General features: G+C 41.7%; 1 protein-coding gene across 3 annotated transcripts in view; it reads left to right on the forward strand.

Moving 5' to 3' along the window:
- Positions 1-22,683, forward strand: part of LOC117402431 (AT-rich interactive domain-containing protein 4B-like) — a 146,625-nt gene that overhangs the window by 109,554 nt on the left and 14,388 nt on the right. For 2 of the 3 annotated variants that reach the window (XM_059024391.1, XM_034003560.3), the window contains exons 16-20: positions 4,120-4,421; positions 11,038-11,223; positions 13,366-13,450; positions 14,263-14,476; positions 19,413-20,669. In XM_059024391.1, the coding sequence (XP_058880374.1) occupies positions 4,120-4,421; positions 11,038-11,223; positions 13,366-13,450; positions 14,263-14,476; positions 19,413-20,669 (2,044 nt within the window). The remainder of the gene's footprint in view (positions 1-4,119; positions 4,422-11,037; positions 11,224-13,365; positions 13,451-14,262; positions 14,477-19,412; positions 20,670-22,683) is intronic. The other variant, XM_034003561.3, reaches the window with a different exon arrangement.

A 22,683-nucleotide genomic window follows, 5' to 3' on the forward strand; every position in this document is an offset into this window, starting at 1 on the left:
TGTGTCACTGAGAGGGGCATTTACATTTACATTCAGCAGCACGCAGAGAGAAAACATCAGACAAACTTGTTTAGAGATAAGAAAGAAACTGAAACACTAAATGTGATGCATTTGACTTAGTTATATTAGGACATTTGTTCTGTCTTGTGTTTTCATATACAGACGCTTCCCGGGTTACGCAAGACCCGATTTACACAAATTCAACCTTACGCAAAAAGTTCCATAAGGTATAAATAAAATGTTTGAGTTGGAGAAAATATTGCTTAGCGTACGGAAATGCAAAGTAGTGCGGTGTGCGGAGGAATACAGCCGTAGCATCTCCTACAAGGGAAGACTTTGCGCTCTCACAGCCTCTCAGTCTTGTGTTATTATTGTTTCCGATCGGATACTCACGGCATCGTGTTATTTCAGTGATAATGTATTTCTGTTATGTCACCCTATTTCATTCAAATCATGACCGGAAAGCGACCAAGTGATAGCAAGAGTGCAGGACCAGTTTGTAAGTGAAAGAAGATTGATATACGTATCCGATATATATTGACATATACGTTTCCGACTTATGTAAAATTCGGGTTACGCAGGGCTTTCCGGAACGGAACAGAACGATTGCGTAAGTCGGGGAGCGTCTGTATATGTTTTTACAACATTTATAAATATCAAGAAACAAGTGGGTATAAGCAGATAATGTTTCATGAACAATGTATATAACGGTTACAGTTTGTTTTCATTATTGCTGATAACAATGGAATGGCGAACTATTTTATGTATAAATATACACAATGAGAAAGTAAGAGTAGTGTCCACCATTATTGCTTATAAAGATCCTGAGAATAAATGTTTATTATGGCATTCCAATTTTACTATGCTAGTGGTCGCCAATTTTTTTTATTGTTTTCCCCCCCAATTTAGTAATGTCCAATTATTTTTAGACTCCACCACTGACTACCACCACTGACTCGGGAGAGGTGAAGACGAACACACGTTGTCCTCCGAAGCTTGTGCCGTCAGCCGCCCGCTTCTTTACACACTGTAGACTCGCCATGCAGCCGCCTCAGAGCTACAGCGTTGGAGGACAACACAGCTCTGGGCAGCTTACAGGCAAGCCCGCAGGCGCTCTGCCAGACCACAGGGGTCGCTGGTGCGCGGTGAGCCGAGGACGACGTGGCCGACCTAGTCCTCCCTCCCCCCAGGCGGCACTCGGCCAATTGAGTGCTGCCCCCTGGGAGCTCCCGTCCTCGGTCGGCATAGGAATAGCCTGAACTCCAACCTTCAAGCGCCTTTACTGGATGCGCCACTTGGGAGCCCCTAGAATTTAATTTTAAGACGATTAGATGAATCATTGTTGGCAGAATTACTGACGTCCTGATTCTGGTGAATCAATTTTCTGACCGCGATTCATTTATATAATATAGGTGTTCTCTGTATTTATTTTAAGTTCTAAACCATGTATTTGTTTTTTTAACAACATTCCTAAAATCACTCGGGTGAAAGAATGTCTTTTTCCCATATTTCACAATCTTTCAATAAAACCTTCAGGGAGTGTTGTAGGGTCCTTCAGGTAACAGAATACAATGTTTGTGTACCTCTTTGAAATCCCCAAATCTAATGAAATATATATGTTTTTAATTTAATAAGTTTTTTTTAAAAGTATCAGATTTTTTTGTACTTATTGGAATGAAAAATCTGAAAGAATCTAGAGTATCCTGAACCAATAAATAATAATAATTTTCAAGTCTATACAACTAAAAATATTTTTTCTTATGAATTTCAAAGACAGAAAGACAAAGTCAGCTGAAAATGTGTTTTAAAAAAAAATTAAAACACATTTAAACTTTTAAGGACCAAGGATTTTTCAGTGGGATGCTCTCCCACAACCAGGCGTTTTTTCACTGTACTTGACTCTTCCTATAACAATTCACTAAAAATCAATTTTTTACAGTAGCATCTTTTAGCATCCTTTTTTTCAGAACACTCTAGGGATCATTATAAAGTAAATAAAGTAAACGTCAGTCCCTGTACTGCAAAGTACGGTGGCCCTGTTGTGTTTACACGATCGCGGGCCTAAAAGACCACTTCAGTATGATCGTGTTAACACGATCCCAGTCCTTTAAAGGGTTAAAGGTTAAGCACAGTTTACTATGTTTAGCTATTCACTTAACATGTAAATTAAACTAGGAGCTACAGGTATCTGCTCTTAAGATCCTTCTGTAAGTTATTCAGTATATTCTGTATTGTTTACTAAATGGAGAGCACTAATTTAGCAATGTTAAAGTTAGGGGTGTGCTGATACTGGTATTTTCCCAGTAATTGCCTTTAAGAAGTATTTGTTGGCAGGTATTAAATAAATCAAAACACACCTTTTATTAATGTGTTGATTTCAAAACAAGAAACATTGTCCTTCCCTCACCTTTACAACCAATTTATCAATCTATGGGAATTAACTTATGCACTGGGTGTTAAAAGCCAATTGGAATCTCTGACATTTTTACTGCAGTAACAAGGCCATAAACTGACATTGAACATACTGTATTTGCAAGACTAGCACTTGCAACTGATTGTTCACGTAAAGGTGACCTTTTCTTAAAATGTAACTGTGGCAGTTTGCCCCGCCCATGTGTGTGTTATGTGTTATGTGTTGCGTGTGGTGTATTAACCCTTAGTGGTCCATTTATTCAGCGCGTCTCAGGCGCGTCGGAGCCAATTTGTTTTCACACACGCAGTTTATTTTAGATGCGCTGTTTAAAAGTATTTTTCTTCACAGTAAAACAGGTTTAAAAGGCACTGCATATCAACAGGACACTCAGTACTGCATCTCCAGCCCCGCCCCACCCCTCGTTCGCTGTTTTTTTCACATACCTCTTGAGTGCATACCGATAAATCATCTCCTGATCACTCGTTTTATCACCAAACTCCTCAATAATGCGATGCCAAGTCATTATTCTATTACTGTAACATCTAAAAAAAGCTCTGCAAATGTCTGTGATATTCTCTGAACGCTGGATGCGGAAGCAGCTATCTTGTTTGTTTATGTCTGTTATCCATGTGATGCTGGGTCTATCGGTATTCATGAGATACGCCCCCCCCCCCTTTTTTTTTTTTTTTTTTCGGCTTCTCTCGGCTCCTATTGATCTCACTCGGCCATTGAATGGTTTTATCTGCTTTTTTCGGAGAAAAAACGACTAGAGACCTGTTTTTTGTGTCTTTTTGATGATGTCGGACAGGGTCTGACATTGGACTGGAAAGGGAAAATTGCAATGTCGGACCAGGTCCGGCATAGGATCGCAAAGGGTTAAGGTTGGTGTATATATATTGCTGCACGGGATATAATGTGGGATGTTTAGCACGAGTGTTTAAAATATATAGTTGTGTTTAGGCACAGGGATTGCACAATCACTTCATGTGCAAATAAAATGTGTATTAATATGTGAGCACGGGGAATGCACAAAATAGTTAACTTGCTACCACTGGCATCTTATTAACCTACACAATATTTACTTAAATCTCCTAAAAATGTTGTTCATAGAAAGTATTGAACTTTCAGATTAAAGGAGCAAAGTATTTCTTGTTTATATGTAATAAGTAACTTTTACCTGTGATAGAACACAGTACATAGTGTGCTAAATTAACTGTAGCTATGATTGTGATACAGAGAACTATTGAATAGAATTTGCAAAACATAGTGATTTTGTATTGCCTCTAACTATGTTAAGGAAGTTGTTTAGTCATGTTTGTCGTTGTGAAAAGCTTAAGTTATGCTAACCTCTTAAACTAAAACTGTGTCTGATATTGCCTGAGATATTAATCAGTTGGTTACAGAATATGGTTTGAGTATATTTTGGCAAGTGTAAAGTTGTTCTAATGAGCCTACCTGTAATACTAATGGCTATTAGTTATTCCAAATGCTTTTACTAAAATGACACTCCTTTTTTTCTCCTTCTTCGTGTGTCTTTAGATCATGCCATTCACAGTGACCTAGCGTCACAAAATTGGTTATTATTGGGGGGGGGTACACACTGTGTCTGGCATATCCATATGTACGGCATAACGGTGTCCTATATTAGCAAGAAACTACTGTATTGTACAAATCTCAGTAATCATTTTCAACTTTGTCATTCACAGGGGGAAAATAAAACTGAGCCAGAGTCACTGGCTGTAAAAGATGACAACAGTTTAAAAACTGAGGAGGAAGAGGAGGAGGTGGAAGATAATGACGATAAGGAAGAGGAAGATGAGAGAGAGGCACCCAGCGATAACTGTGTTAACCTGCTTAAAGAAAACATGAAACAAGACCAGTCAGAGAAGGACCTATCCATGAAACAAGACCAGCCAGAGGAGAAGGACCTATCCATGAAACAAGACCAGCCAGAGGAGAAGGACCTATCCATGAAACAAGACCAACCAGAGGAGAAGGACCTATCCGGGTAGGTTGGTAACGACACCAAGCTAGATACTGGGGGAAAAGCTCTTGGCTGCAGACACTGACACTTCCTTAAAGTGATTGTAGCTTAAATAATAATTCCATAAATCTTACCTGTTGTGCACTTACATTTATTGTATAGGTTTCCATTTTGAAACACATACAGAGGTGCTCAAATTTGTTGGTACCCTTACAGCTCATTGAAATAATGCTTCATTCCTCCTGAAAAGTGATGAAATTAAAAGATATGTTATCATGTATACTTGCACGCCTTTGGTATGTCATAGAATAAAGCAAAGAAGCTGTGAAAAGAGATGAATTATTGCTTATTCTACAAAGATATTCTAAAATGGCCTGGACACATTTGTTGGTACCCCTTAGAAAAGATAATTAAATAATTGGATTATAGTGATATTTCAAACTAATTAGTTTCTTTAATTAGTATCACACATGTCTCCAATCTTGTAATCAGTCATTCAGCCTATTTAAATGGAGAAAAGTAGTCACTGTGCTGTTTGGTATCATTGTGTGCACCACACTGAACATGGACCAGAGAAAGCAAAGGAGAGAGTTGTCTGAGGAGATCAGAAAGAAAATAATAGACAAGCATGGTAAAGGTAAAAGCTACAAGACCATCTCCAAGCAGCTTGATGTTCCTGTGATAACAGTTGCAAATATTATTAAGAAGTTTAAGGTCCATGGAACTGTAGCCAACCTCCCTGGGCGCAGCCGCAAGAGGAAAATCGACCCCAGATTGAACAGAAGGATAGTGCGAATGGTAGAAAACGAACCAAGGATAACTGCCAGAGATACAAGCTGAACTCCAAGGTGAAGGTACGTCAGTTTCTGATCGCACCATCCGTCGCTTTTTGAGCGAAAGTGGGCTCCATGGAAGAAGACCCAGGAGGACTCCACTTTTGACAGAAAAACATAAAAAAGCCAGACTGGAATTTGCTGAAATGCATATTGATAAGCCACAATCCTTCTGGGAGACTGTCCTTTGGACAGATGAGTCAAAACTGGAGCTTTTTGGCAAGTCACATCAGCTCTATGTTCACAGACGAAAAAATGAAGCTTTCAAAGAAAAGAACACCATACCTACAGTGAAACATGGAGGAGGTTTGGTTATGTGTTGGGGCTGCTTTGCTGCGCCTGACACAGGGTGCCTTGAATCTGTGCAGGACACAATGACATCTCAAGACTATCAAGGCATTCTGGAGCGAAACGTACTGCCCAGTGTCGGAAAGCTCTGTCTCAGTCGCAGGTCATGGGTCCTCCAACAGGATAATGACCCAAAACACACAGCTAAAAGCACCCAAGAATGGATAAGAACAAAACATTGGACTATTCCGAAGTGGCTTTCTATGCGTCCTGATCTGAATCCTATCGAACATCTATGGAAAGAGCTGAAACTTGCAGTCTGGAGAAGGCACCCATCAAACCTGAGACAGCTGGAGCAGTTTGCTCAGGAAGAGTGGGCCAAACTACCTGTTAACAGGTGCAGAAGTCTCATTGAGAGCTACAGAAAACGTTTGATTGCAGTGATTGCCTCTAAAGGTTGTGCAACAAAATATTAGGTTAGCGGTCCCATCATTTTTGTCCATGCCATTTTCATTTGTTTTATTATTTACAATATTATGTTGAATAAAAAATTAAAAGCAAAGTCTGATTTCTATTAAATATGGAATAAACAATGGTGGATGCCAATTACTTTTGTCAGTTTCAAGTTATTTCAGAGAGAATTGTGCATTCTTCGTTTTTTGTGGAGGGGTACCAACAAATTTGAGCACGTCTGTATGTATGTTTGCTTTAAAACACTATATTTGGTATTACTAAAAGAAATATCTGTTAGCAAGTGATGCTTTCAGATACTGTTGCACTTCCTTGGTTATTTCATCTGGAGGGAGAAATTGTCCTCCAATCTTCAACTGCTTCTTTCCTGTCATATAACAAAGCAGCTGCTTGCCCTATTGAATGCCATGCTTTCAGTTAGAGGCTTTGACCCAGAAGACATAGAAACTAAGAACTTTCTTTAACCTCATGTTTTACCAGATATCTGGTTTTAAAATGAAAATACATGTTTGCTATAACAGAACTGCACAATTGAAACCCATGTAGCTAATGAAAGTGCAATGATTTATGGAATTATTGTGTGAGCTACAGTCAAGTTACTTTGACATTTATAGAAAGATGCAGACTACTGTTTAGGGATAGATTTTTCTTACCGTTTTTTGTTATTGTGTGTGTGTGTGCGAATCTTGTTTTTTTGAGGTTTTGCAGATGAAGCTTTTCTTGTGCCCCATCATATGAAACCAAAATTGAATTTTACAGAATATTAGTGAACAGTTTAGATGGCTTTGCAACTCTACCTACTGTTTTATGTGTACACTGTATATAGCAGAATACTCTTTCGAAATGCATTGATGCAGGATCATTTGTGACATAGGATCATTTGGTCCACGTTGTTTGTGGTGATGTGTGTGTTTTTTTGTTTTTTTTTTTAATAGAACTTTATATTCTTAATGTAATGGTTTCTTATGGAGACATGAATAGCCTGGCAGTTAATAGTGGGAATTATTCAATTATCCATCATATATTAATGGATCTTCCATGCAGCTTCCATTGGCAGAATTGTTAAACATAATTCTTGGTTGATGGAAATGATCAATGATTATAACAATAGTTCTCTTTCAAGTACAAAATGTTATTCCATTACCGAGTTAGGATATGTCTGTGTACATATGTCAAAGCTGCTTGAAAGAGCCCCCTCTGCGTCAGGCACAAAATCTCTGACCCAAGTTGTTTGTGAGAAGTTGAAAATTGTTTCTACTTCTCTCCCTTTTCCTTTGGGGAAAAATATTCACGCTGCTAGTATATATCATACTTTCGCGTGTTTTCTGCACCTTTAGCCCTCAGTTCTAGTTACTTCGCACTGTGGCCTTGTGCAGTGCTGGAAGCCTGTGTGTTTCCCCGCGGTCCCTGGATCCAGTCCCCCCCCCCCCCCCCCCCCTAGGCTAACTCCATGCTCTTCAGCTCCTTGCTGCTGCACTCCTCCTGAGCCTTTTTTTCTATTTCTCTCCCTCCTAGCGCCAAAATGTGTGAGAGAGAGAGAGTGTAATATTTATATTACTAACATTAGGAAAGAAAAGTAAATACATTTCTTCACCTCCTTTCTGTCGTTGCAGGGAAATTGCTCTGGCGCTGAAGTGGCTTGTCTCCCTGTTAGGCTACAGATGGCCCCTAGTTCCAGCTGTCTGTCTTGATCGGCAGCGTCTCTGCACTTCAAGACAAGACACTCGCTAGGGTTAAAGGCTATTTAGATACTCTGCGTGGCTGTGTTGACTGGGGTCGACCAGCGAGGGTGGACGTCTCCCCAGTGTCTAATGCCACTTTAGTGAGCAGCTGGTCAGCACACTTTAGCGAAGGCTACTAGTAGAAGATTAGTTAGCTGGGAGATATCAGCCATTGCATCAAATCACCGGTACAAGTTGTGTATTCTTGCCAAGTGGTACCCACAGAACATTCACTTTTCTGTGCACCACCACCTGTTTCCACAGCTCGGTAACAGCTCAGAGCCCCTCGATTTGGCCCCTTGTCCATGTTGAGCACCAAGCAGTCTGTACCAGTATTTTTTCACTTGGTACCGAGAGCACCCCAGCGCAGGTAGCCGTGTATGGGTTTGATCTGGTTCATGAGGACATCTTGTCGCTTGCAGCCTCTGAGGACTTGAAAGGCCAGTGCTTGCGCTCCCCCACCCACCGCCTGTCTGAGGACAGAGTCTTTTGCGGTGGCTTCCTCCATGTCAGAGGAGCTCAATGCTCTGGTTGAGAGTTCAACTGCATGTGCCCTGGGCACCGGAAATGGAATCCAGACGTTCTCTCCGCCATGGCAGCGCTCACTCCACCAAATACTGCCAGACTTTTTGCAGGAGGTGCAGTCCTCCTGGGGCCACCCAGCAATGGCCCCTGCTGTCTCTTGAGCGTCTGGCACGATGCAGAGAAGCTGGACCTTACCCACATCCCACCTGTTGAGGCTTCCATTGAGTCGTTTGTTCAGATGCCCAACCTGCCATTTTTTCTTGGGACATTTCCTGCCCTAACAAGAAGCAATGTTGTGTAACTGAAGTGCTGCTTAAGAAAGGCTATGCGACTGCTGCTTTTGCCACATGCCTGGGGAACTACAGCAGCATACTTGTAGCTTACCAGTCTTCTCTGCTGCAGTCATTGTCAGCGTACCAGATCCCACCAGAGAAGGTCACTGGTCATTCCACAACCTCTTGGGCATTATCCCAGGGTGCATCTATCTCTGACATATGCAATGCTGCAGTATGGGCAACCACCCCCATACTTTTACAAGGTTTTCGGCCCTGTGTGCGAAGGACAGCCACTCAGTCTACCCTTTGACATACATATACCATAGTGTGGGTTTACCCTACACCTTATCTCTAAGTGTTTCTATAAACTAGATGTCATAGATTCCCCAAACCCTTGGTATTTATACCAGCATGCAAAGGGCAACTATTCAGTATTCCCTTTACAGCATGCACACTGAGGTGCGGGTTCTCCCCATACTTTTTAGGTTCTGTGGACCATATGTCATGTGTCCATCTGCCAGTGCTGCAAGTCCTGACAGTTTGGGTACAGTATCCCAATCAGTAATGGAATAACATTTCGTACATTAAAGGGAACTTTGGGTTATATATCATTACCCTGGTTCCCTGAAATGTTATCATTTACCTTTCGAGATTGCTGCATTAACTCCAACACAGCGTGCTTGAATAAAAAATTGTCGCTGATCCCTCCTGCTCGCTGCACTTTATCCCCTCGGGGGCGGGGACTGTGTCTGATGCAGAGGGGGCTCTTTTCAAGCAGCTTTGACATATATACTTAGGTAATTCGGGCTACACAGAGGTATATCGAAATTGGTAATGGAATAACATTTCTCTTTCAGGGAATCAGGGTTATGATATATAACGTTATGTTCTCTTGCTGTAGTGCACTCAGACTGAATGGGAATCAGACAGCTGACATGTGTTTTTCTGTGACATTTACTGTGTTAGACCGATTTTGTCTGTGAAAGGCTTTCATTTTGAGAATATTGAGATAGTTGCTGCCTAGAGCAAGGAATCTGTTTTCTAGTGGAATGAGCTGGCTAATCAAGCAGTGCATAAAGACACTTTTTTTTTTTTTTTTTACTAAGTAGTTGACAGAAACAATTGGTTTTGGGGCGACAGAAAGCAGTGTTTATATAATTAATCTGGAGTAAATTAAGGATATTTTGATGCACTTCATTATTGTAGGTACAGGTAAGAACTTGGTAAGCACGTCTTTTGAGAGTATAAGAATCTTGGGATGTTTGTATGTACGTATTTGATCATAACTTGTATCACATATGAACCATGGCAAAGCCACACGTTTTACTGGCCATCCTAATGAATGGGATATTTTATTTATTTATTATCACCTGCAATCGAGAGTCATTTACATTTTGCACAGCTTCACATTTTTGCACTAATCTAGAGAACCAGTTGTGGTGATTACTTTACTCTAACACAAATGATTGAGATTATCAGAATCTGGAGGATATGGAGGTGACTGACGGTATCTGTGTATGTTCATCATAATTACATTTGTATATGTAGGCCCACATACTATGATTGTATGTCAAGGTGGTCTATAATTATGAAGGAAATGTACCTCTTTTTGCTTAAGAACATGAGCAGTGACCCTGGGTTTACTTTGTATGACCAACAGTACCCTTTCAGATAAAGTGTATTAAATACCTTTTCGATGTATTACTTTAGACATATATCGGACCCCTAATACGCATATTGAAGTCAATAAAAGAGAGTGTATGAAAAGGTGTCAAGCTTGGAGGAAAGGGATTACAAGTCCCCTTCACCTCTGTGTGTTGAACTGGAAAGCAAGCTATTGTTAATATTGATTTTAATTTATTTTTTTGTGGGAAATGGAATTCAGACACTGCGTAGAAAGTAAATAAAGCTTTGTATACATTTTAAAGGAGGTGTTTATCCTTTTTTTTAGGGATATCTAGAGTTATGACATGTTTCCATTACTTAAAGGAATTCAAAGCGAACAACTTACACACACACTCAATTTCAGGTGCTATTTGTTCTTATGCCTTGTTTGGGAGAGAAAGGTTGAAACAGATTTGTTACATGTGTCTACATACACTTTGCTATAGAAAAGAGTGTTCAGATTGTGAGGAAGTTTAGGGAGTAGGGAGGTGCAGGGGCTGTGCTTCGATTTTCAGTAATTTTCTGCAGGTAATGTAATTTTGCATTTGTTTTGGCTTCTGATTTGGTTTTGAACTAGGAATAACTACTCACTGAATCCAACTAATTTCTATTGAGTTCTGGCTATCGGTAGCTTCATCATCAGAAAAGTTGGTACATGGCGACAAATACCATGAGTGTAGCTTCCAGTGCATTTTTCAAAGCCAACTGGGAGAGTTGCTGGAGTGGATATTGGTGGAGGTCGATGAGCAGACATGGCTACAAACTTTACGGAAGTCACATCTCCACCAAGCAAATGAGTTAAAGGCAGAGAAAGACAATTTTAGGACACAGTAAAGGTAGATTTGAATTGTCTTTTTTCCAGGAATGAAAGCATTAAGGAGGGGGAAGGGGAGGAGGAGGAGTTTGAGTGTTATCCTCCGGGGATGAAGGTCCAGGTGAGATATGGGCGGGGGAAGACCCAGAAGCTGTACGAAGCCAGTATTAAGGATTCGGATCTCGAGGGGGGAGAGGTGCTCTACCTGGTGCACTATTGTGGCTGGAATGTGAGGTAAGTCTGGAGTTAAGGACAAGGGAGGATCCGAACTCTCGAGCGCACAAGAGCTTGGCCAAAACCGATCAGTTCCCGAACAGCGGCACTTTTTTATTTGAGATATCTTCGGGACTTATCGGTACTAGACAAAAAGTTTAACTACTCGAGTCGGAAGTGTGTGAAAAAGTGGCGCATCCAGTAAAGGCACTCCTTGTGGAGTGCAGGATGCACTCTATAGCCTGGAGATTGTGGGTTCAAATCCAGGTATGTCTTTGCCAACCGTGACTGGAGGTTCCTAGGGGGCGCCGCACAATTGGCCGACCGCCTCCCGGGTACGGAGGGCTTAGGTCGGCAGGGCAATCCACGATTCACCGCACACCAGCGACCCCTGTGGCTGATAGGGCGCCTGAGGGTCTGCAGTGGAGCCATTCAGATCTGTGTTGTCCTCCGGCACCATAGGAGCTTTGCTGTGGATCCGCTGTGCGAAAAATGGTGGATTGGCAGGAACATGTTTCGGAGGACGTATGTTTAAGCTTCCGTTTCCCGGGTCGCCAAGGGGTTGCAGCGGTGAACCGGGATAAAAAATGATAGTTGGGCATTTCAGATTGGGGAGAAAAACAGGGTAAAAACCATTGGCAACGACTAAATTTAAAAAAAAAAAAAAAAAAAAGATTCTAAACTTTGACTCCAGAACGAATTGTTTATATCAACAGGTGTGTCTGTGCTGAATAAAGCTTCAGCACTAAAATAGCATGTTTATTGTCTTTGTATAGTCCAATTACATTTTTATTTTTTGTACTATGTTGGGTTTTTTCCCCCCATTCTGTAGCATTTCCTGAATGTGTTTTTTGAAGTTGTTCTGTGTATGGATGAAGTGATGTCATATATCTAATCCCTGTCCACTCTGCCTTTCTATCCACCCGGATAACTTGGTTTGCCAGTCACCAAGGAGATAATGAAGAGGAAGACAGAATAGAGATCAAATTATTTCTGATTTCACTTTCCTGCAAACGCATTGCCGTCACTTGATGAAACAGCCACAAAAGGGAATGTCGTTTTTATAATGTTTACTATGTATTATTATTATTATTATTAATAAAATACCCAGATAGGAAGAAATATTGAAAAAATGACTAAAAATATAAAGCATGTGCCATCTTCACTCTCCTTGCTCTTTAATTTGTTAAACTTTTTGTCTGTTATTGATACATCCCGAAAAACTACTGCCGCTGTTCGGGATCTATCAAGTTTGGCCCAACTCTTGTGTGTTCAAGGTTCGGGTCTCCCTTTACTGGGACTGCAGAACAGTCCTTGTGTAGCTTTATTTAAATATGGCAACAATATCGGAGAGAGAAATTATTTGAGAATAAATGGATAGGCTTTCTGCAACATGTAATATATACCGGTGTATATATATATGTATATGAATAGATCTGCTATAATACTAGATTTTCTATTAATAAAATTCATGAAGAAAAGTCTCAGTAAGTGGTGTGAATACTCTTGTGTTGGTGTGTGTAATAATCGTACCAGTGATTGGTGTGTGTGCTTGTCGAGGTTGATTTTTAAAGTCAGTTTGCCACCCTTCAATGAAGTACAATTCTAGACGAAAGGCTGCAGTCTGGCAAGTTTCAAAAGTAATTTTAGTTTTTATTTTCATTGAGCTGTTTTGAGCTTATCAAGTGCATCATGTGACAATATGACAATTTATTTTTCACTTCCTTACTGAATTCAATATAAGCTCAGTATTGCAAGACTGTGTCTTTTAAAATAGACAAATTCCTGCAATACAGCTAGTTTCCCATAGCAACCATTGTTAGAGGTTAGGGAAAGAGCAGGGAAGAATGTCGAACACTTGAAGCCTGTACTCGATCTGTTATCATAATTTGCTTTAAACCCCTGATGTTCTGGTTTCTTTATCTAGTTTTAATATGCAGATCCAGTTCAATTAATTCAAGCTTCTATAAATCACAGTGCTTTCACACCTAACAGTAAGAGCAGCACACAGACGGTTCTTCTCCCCCCAGTATATAAGGATGATAACAATCACAATTACATTTTTTCTTTTTTTTGGGGGGGGGGGGGGGGGTTGGTGTTCTGCAAGAAGCCTCACTGTAAGGATATGATAAGAGATTATAGAAGTATTTTCTTTTTAATTAGGTATGATGATTGGATAAAAGCAGACAAAATTGTGCGTCCAGCTGATAAGAATGTTCCAAAAATAAAGCATCGAAAGAAAATAAAGGTAAGCCTCTGCTTAGTCCCTTTTTAAGATTATCTCTAACTTCTCGTATTCTTGCCTTCCTAAAAAGATGAAAGCTTTTAAATCAACGTTTAGTGCCGAGACTGGAGAACAGACAATTACAAAGTGTTTTAGAAGGCAGCGTATGGAATTGGAGCTGCAGATGTTTTCAAACACACTGTGCGCAATATTCTAAGGGCAGTGTTGCCAAACAGATTTAAAAAATAAATAAAAAGGGGGTGCTTGATTGACAGAGCAGCAAGCTGGTTCACTTGCTGTTTTGTCTATCACCCTGGAAACCTGGGCTTCATGAAAATTAAAACAAAATTAAAGGATTACTTTAGTGTAGACAGTCTGAGAAGAGTTCAGCTGTGGTAATAATTAAGGCAGTAATAATTTTCATTTTGGTTGTTTTACTGAATTATTTTCCCCAGGTACTTTTTGTATTGTACACAATTGCATGTTAATGTGTGGAAAAGTATTCACACAATAGTAAAATAAACAAACATTCTGTACAAGATACTTCCCAAATGTACAATTTAATAAGTAATATTGAGTATAAAATTGAATTATAATTACAATAAGAACCATAGTGATTATCTCTACAGTATATGTGCAGAGCAAAACATGCTTTTAATGGTTCACTTTTTTTTCTGAATTGAATGAATAATGTTAATATTGCAAAACAAAGTACAACCAAATTTAACACTCAAACAGTTTATATGTTACCTTTAGAAAACAGAGTAACACACTTTGCATCTGGTGCCAAAGCTCAATAGATCAGGTCAATTGAGTCTTTATTGTCTCCTAAATAGAACAAAATGGAGAAAGAGAAGGACAAGATGGAGAGAGCAGAAAGAGAGGAACTTTGCCCACACAAAATGAACCACATTGGGAGATCGGCAAAGTCTTCCATCAACAGCACACCTTCCGACAGCTTCTCAAAGCTGGATAGTGGCGAAGCCAAAGGGGCCGAGCAAACTGCACTCAAATCCATTGAAATCACATCTATCCTCAATGGGCTGCAAGGTATTGTTGCTGCATTTAACTTTTTGCAATAGTACAAAACAATAGTACAGTGTGGGAGGAAGGCTACATCAGACTCGGCTGGCTCAGTTTCAGGGTTGTATGATTTTACAGCTAATACATTTAGTAGCTACAAGTATTAGCAGTCTTCTAAATAGTACTCCCAAAGTGATTCTAGCTACCAAAAAATCCAAAACTCTTACAGGTTGTTGTATGTCTCAAATGTCCAGTTTTGAAAGAAAAATGTGTTTTAGTAAACTTATAGTATTTTTATTTAAAAGCATGATATATGTCTACATTTGCTTTAAGAAATCTCTTGTTTGTATGCAGTCAACGGACATGCTTTCAGCCAGTAACGTGCTTTGGACTAGAAGACACTGAGGTGAAGTGACCCAGGAAGTGCAAATGCAAACAGATAACCCAATAATAAGAAGGCATATAAACTGAGAGTTTCCTTTAACATATAGTATCAGATACCATGTTTTAAAATGAAAATGAAAAGTGTGCTATAACATGTGTTCCCTTTCAAGTACAAATGGTAACCATTACTGAATGGGATATAGCCCGAATTACCTGAGCACTTCTATCACAGCTGCTCTTTTAAGAGCCCTGTATGCATCAAACGTCGTCTCTGCCCCAGGAGATAAACACGACTGTCGCATTATGGTCAGTGCCATTTTTTCTTTCAGCCTGTCTGAGAAAGGACTGAGGTCTGACTTGTGGTCTAAACCTAAGGAGATAAGTTGATATATTCACTTTTTCTCTCTCCTTATTTCAAATTAGAAATAATGTTGTTTTAATTTGAGTGTATTTCTTTCTTTTCTTAGCATTGTGTGCTGCACTAAGCCGGCAGCGCTACCCTCCCCTTCCCCGGGATTCAGTCCCTTGCTGAGGCTACATTTTCACGTTCTCCCCCTTGCTCGGCTCCTCGAGAGTCGATTTTTATATATATATATATATATATATATATATATATATATATATATATATATATATATATATATATAATGTCATTATCATCTTCAGCCTTTTTCAATCCACTGCTGGATGAAGGCCTCCCCAAGATTCTCACACAAAAGCCTGTCTGCTGCGTCCCTCATAGATATATATCACTTTTTTTTACTAAAAATATTATATAGAATTTTTAGCAAGTTTTAATTATTTTCTGTTTTCTTTCAGAAACCCAGCATGCACGTAGGCTGTCTTTTTGTATTAGGTCCGCCTGTGTACACAGACGGTATCCTGCACTAGCTGTCTGTCTGTTTGTTTGTTTTTCCCAGTCAGCTTTCTGCCCTACCAGACACTTTTTAGCTACACTGTGCTGTTGAATTGACAGGAGTCTTTTCGACCGGTGAGTACTCGGTGTCTGCTTTTGCATTACTGACATCAAAGGCTACTAGATTTGTAGTGCTCTCACCAAGCATTGGAAACTTCCAGGGAGTTGGCACGCCTCCTCCCCAAGCAGAAGCCACAGGTGCAAGCCCATTCTATCAGGCCCACCTGTATTGGCGATCATGCACCACAGACACCTGGGTGCTTACCACCATCAAGGCCGCTTACTCTCTGCAGTTTCGTTTCAGCCCTTCTCCATTTCACGGCATGATGGTAACAGCAGTCATGAACCCTCAAGATACTATTTTAATGTCTCAGGAGGTATCGGCTGTACTGCAGAAACAGGCCATTGCAATTGTGCACCCTCTCAAAGAGAGAAGGGTGCGGAGGTAGATCTGTTCACGACCCAGGAGTCCACCCATTGTTCCCAGATATTCCCTAATGGAGAGCGGTCACCTGCTCGGTATAGATGCACTGTCCCACAGATGGCCCAAGACCCTACTCTATGCTTTTCCACCATTGCCACTGCTTCCACTGTGCTTGAAGATCAGGCAAGACCAGGCTCGGGTGCTCTTATTATCCCCGAAGTGGCCCAGGAGGACCTGGTTCTCTGCACTGGAACAGCTCCTGTACGGTCAGCTGTGGGAGTTGCTGGCACATTGCGACCTGCTGAGTCAGGAGTGGGGCACTCTGTGGCATCCAGCCCCAACAGTTCTGTAGCTTTGGGTCTAGCCCCTGAGTGGAGACATTTTGAGTCACCTCGGGTTATCTGACAAGGTCATTGTCACCCTTCAGAATGACAGAGCAGTGTCTACCCACTCCCAGTACGGCTACAAATGGAATGTCTTCCAGAAGTGGTCAGTCGTGTGGACTTGACCCAACGACTTACAGCAGGACCTTTTTAATTAAGGGAACTCTCCCACCATGCTTAAGGTCTACCTAGTCACTGTATCAGCTTGCCTGGCTGGACAGTTTTTGAAGGGTGCTCGGTGGTTAATACCCTCTAGAATGGACCTTGTCCCTCGCTGGCAGCTCAATATAGTGCTGGATGCACTTAGAAGACCACCATTCAAGCCCAATTCATTTAGCAGAGCTGAAATTCTTGTCCTTAAAGACAGCTTCCCTGCTTGCTATTACCTCCGCCAAGCGGGTAGGTGAAATGCAAGCTTTCTCAATGGCGAAAGCCTTTTTTTTTTTTTTTGCAGAGGCCAGAACTAAGGTTACTCTCTGCACTAATCCTGCTTTTCTCCCTAAAAACATTTCTGCTTTCCATATCAACCAGTCAGTGGAATTAGAGGCCTTCCATCCACCTCCTTTCCAGTCTGACAGGGAGAGAGAGTTCCATACGCTCTGTCCAGTTATGGCACCAGCGTATTATGTTTACCGCACCCAGAGTTGGCAGCAATCTAAGCAAATGCTTCGGGTCTAAGTTCCTCGGACAAGCTCTGTCTAAACAGCGGCTGTCAAGGTGGATTGTAGACACGGTCAGGATTGCATATGATTTAGCCAACCTGCCCCCACTGATCACTTCAAGAGGCCTTGCAACCTCTTGGCCGTTATTCCAGGGTGCATGTGTTGCAGACATTTGAAACGCTGCAGTATGGGCCACGCCTCATACTTTTACCAGATTCTACCGACTGTATATCGTAGATCAGCCGAACCCTGGTTTTGGGACCAGAGTGTTAAGGGCAGCCACTCATTCTGCCTTGTAACACACATATTGTGTTCCACTTAAAGTCCTGGGGTAGTTGGCTACATACCTTATTGGACTTCTGGTGTTAAATGCTGGGGTTACTCAGTGTAACCTGCATGAGGGCTCTCCCTCACTCTACTGCGGACCATATGCCATGGAACCTAAATCGGTCTTCGGCTAGAATACTAAAGGCAGTTTATCTTCCTTTTTAGCACATCTGCCGGTGCTGCAAGTCCTTCACTTGCGATGGCTTGGGTATGTATCCCATTCTGTAATGGTTACGTTTCGTACTTGAAAGGGAACGTTCCCTGAAATAGAAATGTAACCATTTCCCATTAAGTTCGCTGCATTCATTCCAATGCAGCAGGCCTGAAGAGAAAATTGCGTTGACCGTAATGCGACAGCCGTGTTTATCTCCTGGGGCAGAGGCGACATCTGATGCATACGGGGCTCTTTAAGGAGCAGCTTTGAAAGAAATGCTCAGGGAATTCGGGCTATAAGAGGCATATCCCATTTGGTAATGGTTACATTTCTATTTCAGGGAACCAGGGTTATGATAATAACCTAACATTTCTTTCAAAACTGCACATGTAAGATCAGTGTAGCTAATGGAAGTGCAAAACTGGTAAGGTTTCTGAAATGATGTTGTTAGCTACAATTAGGTATGTTATAAACGTCTTAATTATTAGCTGTAAGTTAATACAGCTAATATAAGTCCTGCCGGTTATAGCCTTCAGTTGCCTACACAAAAAACAACTGCAGCTGTATAATGTATGATTGGGTATCAAATGTGACCATTGTTTGTACATAAATTACTGTCAATTAAAAAAAAAAAAGTGTTGCTTATGTACCAAAAAAAAAATGGAGAAATAATACACTTAATTTTTATGTCATACCTAAAGCTGCACATTTTGATTTTGGTGTATTTTACAAGAGAATTTGTATTAGAATTACATTCAGTCTGGGGTTAACTGGTGGGTTGATTTACTGAATGTTATTTTTAAATATCAATAATCTTCGTCACTCTTGTTGCCAAGTGACATTTATGATATAATGGTGTGGTACATTTACAAAACACTGGTACTTTTTATTTATAAAATCGCTTGTATTGTTTTCTACCCATGAATAACATTTATTAGACTATTCCTCTATTCTTTTCTAGTGCATGCATTTCTGAAACATCGATCTGTTCCTTCTATTCAGCAGGGGTGTCTGTCTGCAAAAAAAAGAATTAACTGTATAATTGGTTCCTTATCAAGTACGAAATGTAACCATTGCCTCATGGGTATTTGTCCTTTAATACCGCCTAATCTGAATAGATATATCAAATCTGCACGTAGTGCTTGTGATGTAGTCGTGCCCGCCCCCAAGGGCATAAACGACCACTGACACAAGTATCGTCATTTTTCCTCTCCCCGTCTGGAGAGAGAGAGAGAGAGAGAGATCTACGAACAGATAAGCGACACAAAGTGTTATATCTGACTTTTCGCTTGTGTTGTAACACTTTTATTGCAATTGTTTTCATGTGTTTTAGTAAAATATACTTCACGTTTGTGCACTCGGCTGTGGTTGTTTCGTTAGTCCCTCAGTGGCCTTGTGCCCCGTGCGAAGCCGGCAGCTCTGCTGCCCCTTCCCCGGGATCGAACGCCTTGAGTCGGTTACTGGTGCTCTCTCTTAAGCAGCTAGCTTTGGTTGAAGCGTAAAATAAAAGACTGTATAATTGGTTCTTCAAAGTTTAAATAAATCATGCCAAAAATATGTCCTTCTGTCCTTATAAACATCAGCTCAACCTTAAAGCCACTTTGGGTTCTATTTAAATGATCTGAACAATGGCAGATTGTAATAGCTACTCCCCTTAAATGTATAAATCTAATTTTTTAAATGTATTATTTATTTATTTATTTTGTTTAACAGCATCTGAAAGCTCGGCTGAGGAGAGTGAGTGTGAAGATGGAGACGATGAAGATGAGTATGAGGAAGATGAGGAGAGCCAGGGAAAAGAAGAAAGGTTTGGTTCCCTCGAGAGCATGCACATTCTCGAGAGATGGCAAGTCGGCCCCTCTCTGGATGAGCAACAGGAGGAGCCGGAACACCTTTCAGACACCCGAGACTCTGTGATGAAGAAAAGAGCCGAGCAGCAGGGTGAGGCAGAATTGGAGAAGGAAGAAGATCTAAAAAGAAAACTGGAGATCAAACAGGAGGAGAGGGCAACGGAAAGACCGTCCAAATCACAGCTGAAGCGCAAACGGAGGAACAGCAGGATGGAAGAGTGGCTCCGAACAAGTTCCCATGAGCAAGTAGAGGACAGGACCAAGCCAGTCAGCTTGGGGTTTACTGGCAGCAGTAGCTCGGAGGATGAGGATGAGCAAAAGCAGCAGCAGGAAAAAGAGGAAGAACAGGAAAGAACTAAAACCAAAAACACCCCGTCCAAGAAGTACAACGGCCTGGAGGAGAAGCGGAAGTGTGGACGGCCTGCAGGCTTCTGGGAAGTTCCGGAGAAAAGGCCCAAGCTCTTAGGCGGCTCAGAGGAGAGGCTGCCCAACAGCCGAGCTAAAGGCCAGAAGGACGTCTGGTCCAGCATTCAGGGTCAGTGGCCCAAGAAGACTCTAAAGGAACTTTTTTCAGACTCCGACACTGAGGCAGCCAACTCGCCTCCTCCCATCCCACCCCCCGAAGAGCCCAAACAGGAACCAGCCCCCGAGGAGGTAACAGACCAGGAAACGACCGAAGGGAAACTGTTAAACGAGGAAATGGGGGATAAGAGAGCAGAGTTCCCCAGCAGTGGCAGCAACTCCGTTCTCAACACGCCCCCCACCACGCCGGAGTCCCCTTCGCTGCCAGGGAGCAGGATGGAGCCCGACAGGACTCGGGCAACAGCTCCTCCTGCAGCCCCTCCTCCACCTTCCGCTAATCCCCTTCCTCCCCTTCCTGCTCCCTCAGTAACAGACCATCATCCTGTGCAGGAGGAGAGTGTGGGCGGTCGCAGCGAGACGGACAGCAGCACGGCGGAGGTGGAGAGCCTCGGCGGGGAGCTACAAGAGATTCGATCCGAAGGAGGCGGTTTCCCCATGGTCTTTGACGCCAGCCTCTCCTTCAATAGCAACAGCAGCAGCAGTATCCTCAATAACAGCAGCAGCAGCAGCCTGCCAGAGACAGAACATAAGGAGAAAGGTAAGGATGAGGAAGCACACAGAGTGGGGCACCCCTGAAATGTCTCTAATCTGGAGACAACAAATATTTGAATGCATGCATAACAGTCGTGCAATTGGCAACCTAACTTCTTATTCAATTATTGTTTAGGCATTTATCAATGTTAATCGATACATTGATGTTTTAGTTTTCAAAATACAGAACAAACATTGTGTGCGTCTGCATCAGATGTCCCTTTAACATTGTAATAATAATAAAAATACTGTATTTAACAGAAGTCATTTCTATCTGAACTATGGTTAATTACTGTTAACATTTTATGTCCAAAGCAAAACCATTTTAATTAATCCCACAAATCCTGACTAATTTAACTACCGTACTAAATTCAGCTTATTTTTATATAATATTACCCTAACCCTAAGCCCCAAAAATGATTTGTCAGTTCCCTTTCAAGTAGGGAATATTAACCCTTACAAAATGGGCGTTTCTCTTTAAGACACCCGAACTGAAAAACTCTATACCAAAGATTAGCAAGCTGAGGCAACAACTGTACATTCTTACCGTACATTGCTTGCTATTTGCATAATACCAGGGTTTTATCCCTGTGACGCATGCAAAGCCAGTCTGCCTGTGGACAAGCAGATGCTCTTCCTGCTGAGGCAGCAGCACGCAAAGGAGGCACTGGTAAACCGCTTCTGCGATTTTGTGTGCATTCTCCAAGCGTACATTGGAGAAACGTTCTCCAGCAGCTCTACTGAGTGCTGTGTGTCTCTCCCCTGTACAGCGCTCTTCCCCATCACCCTCTCATAGAGAGGTGGCTCATCCTCATCCCATGACTTTGTGCCAAGTGAGACCCACGCACCTGGGAACAGATAAGCTCTGGGCAGCAGTTTTCCCCACAGGCACGCGTGCCTGATGGTGACAAAATTGCTCCGTTCCTTTTGGTTCCGGCCTGCTACTGACCGGCGTTCCCTTCGCAGAATGGTACCAAGCAGGCCTTATTGACAGTCCTGTTACCGTCTTTAGCAGCTGAGATAGCAACTGTACATTCTTCTGTACTTTGCTATTGCATATGCCTGGGTTTTATCCCTGTGCCAGCAGCTTCAGGGACCAGCACAGCCAACTAACCCTGGGGGTTTGCTACCACAGGTCCAGGGCCCCTTTTCAAGGAGCCATCTAGGTTTTCCACATTAATCAGTTGGTGGAATTGGAGGCTTTCCATCCAGCCTCCTTTCCAATCTGACAAGGAGCGCCAGCTCCATATGCTTTGCCCAGTGTGGGTGTTGGCATATTATGTGGAGAAGACTAAAAGCTGGAGGCAGTCAGAACAACTGTTCATTTTGTTATGGGGCTAAGTCACAGGGACAGGCTCTGTCTAAACAGCGTCTGTCCAAATGGTTAACAGGCGCAATACAGACTGCTTATGAACTGGCCAATCTGCCCCTGCCTGAGAAGTTCACATGTGGGCCTCTTCCCACATGTTTGCCAGGTTCTACCGGCTGAATGTAGTGGACCTGAGGGTGGCGTCACAGTCCACCCTCCCGATATAAAATTAGAGAGGAGTCCATCTTAATATTCTTTTGTTACACAAGAGGTTACTAGCTTGCATTGGGTTGTATGCCATGTCCTTGCGACAGCTTGGGTATACTCACCCATTTTGTAATGGTTAATATTCCTTACTTGAAAGGGAACGTTAGGTTATTATCATAACCCTGGTTCCCTGAAATAGGAATATTAACCATTCACTTTGGGGTCGCGGCGTTCATGGTCGCAATCAAAAAAAAAATGGCAATGCTTGCAGGGCTCGCTGCTGCTTATGGTTGCGGGGCGGAGCCTCAGCAGCACCACCCTGCTCTAGCGATAATCTTTGGTTTTTAGTTCGGGTGTCTTAAAGGGAAACACCCTTTTGTAATGGTTAATATTCCAATTTTCAAGGAACGTTTCTTCCATTTGAAAAAAAAAAAAAAAAATATATATATATATATATATATATATATATATATATAATGTATTTAAATCAAGAAAACGTGAATAC

This window comes from Acipenser ruthenus, chromosome 5, assembly GCF_902713425.1.
Source record: "Acipenser ruthenus chromosome 5, fAciRut3.2 maternal haplotype, whole genome shotgun sequence".
NCBI classification, from domain to species: Eukaryota; Metazoa; Chordata; class Actinopteri; order Acipenseriformes; family Acipenseridae; genus Acipenser; species Acipenser ruthenus.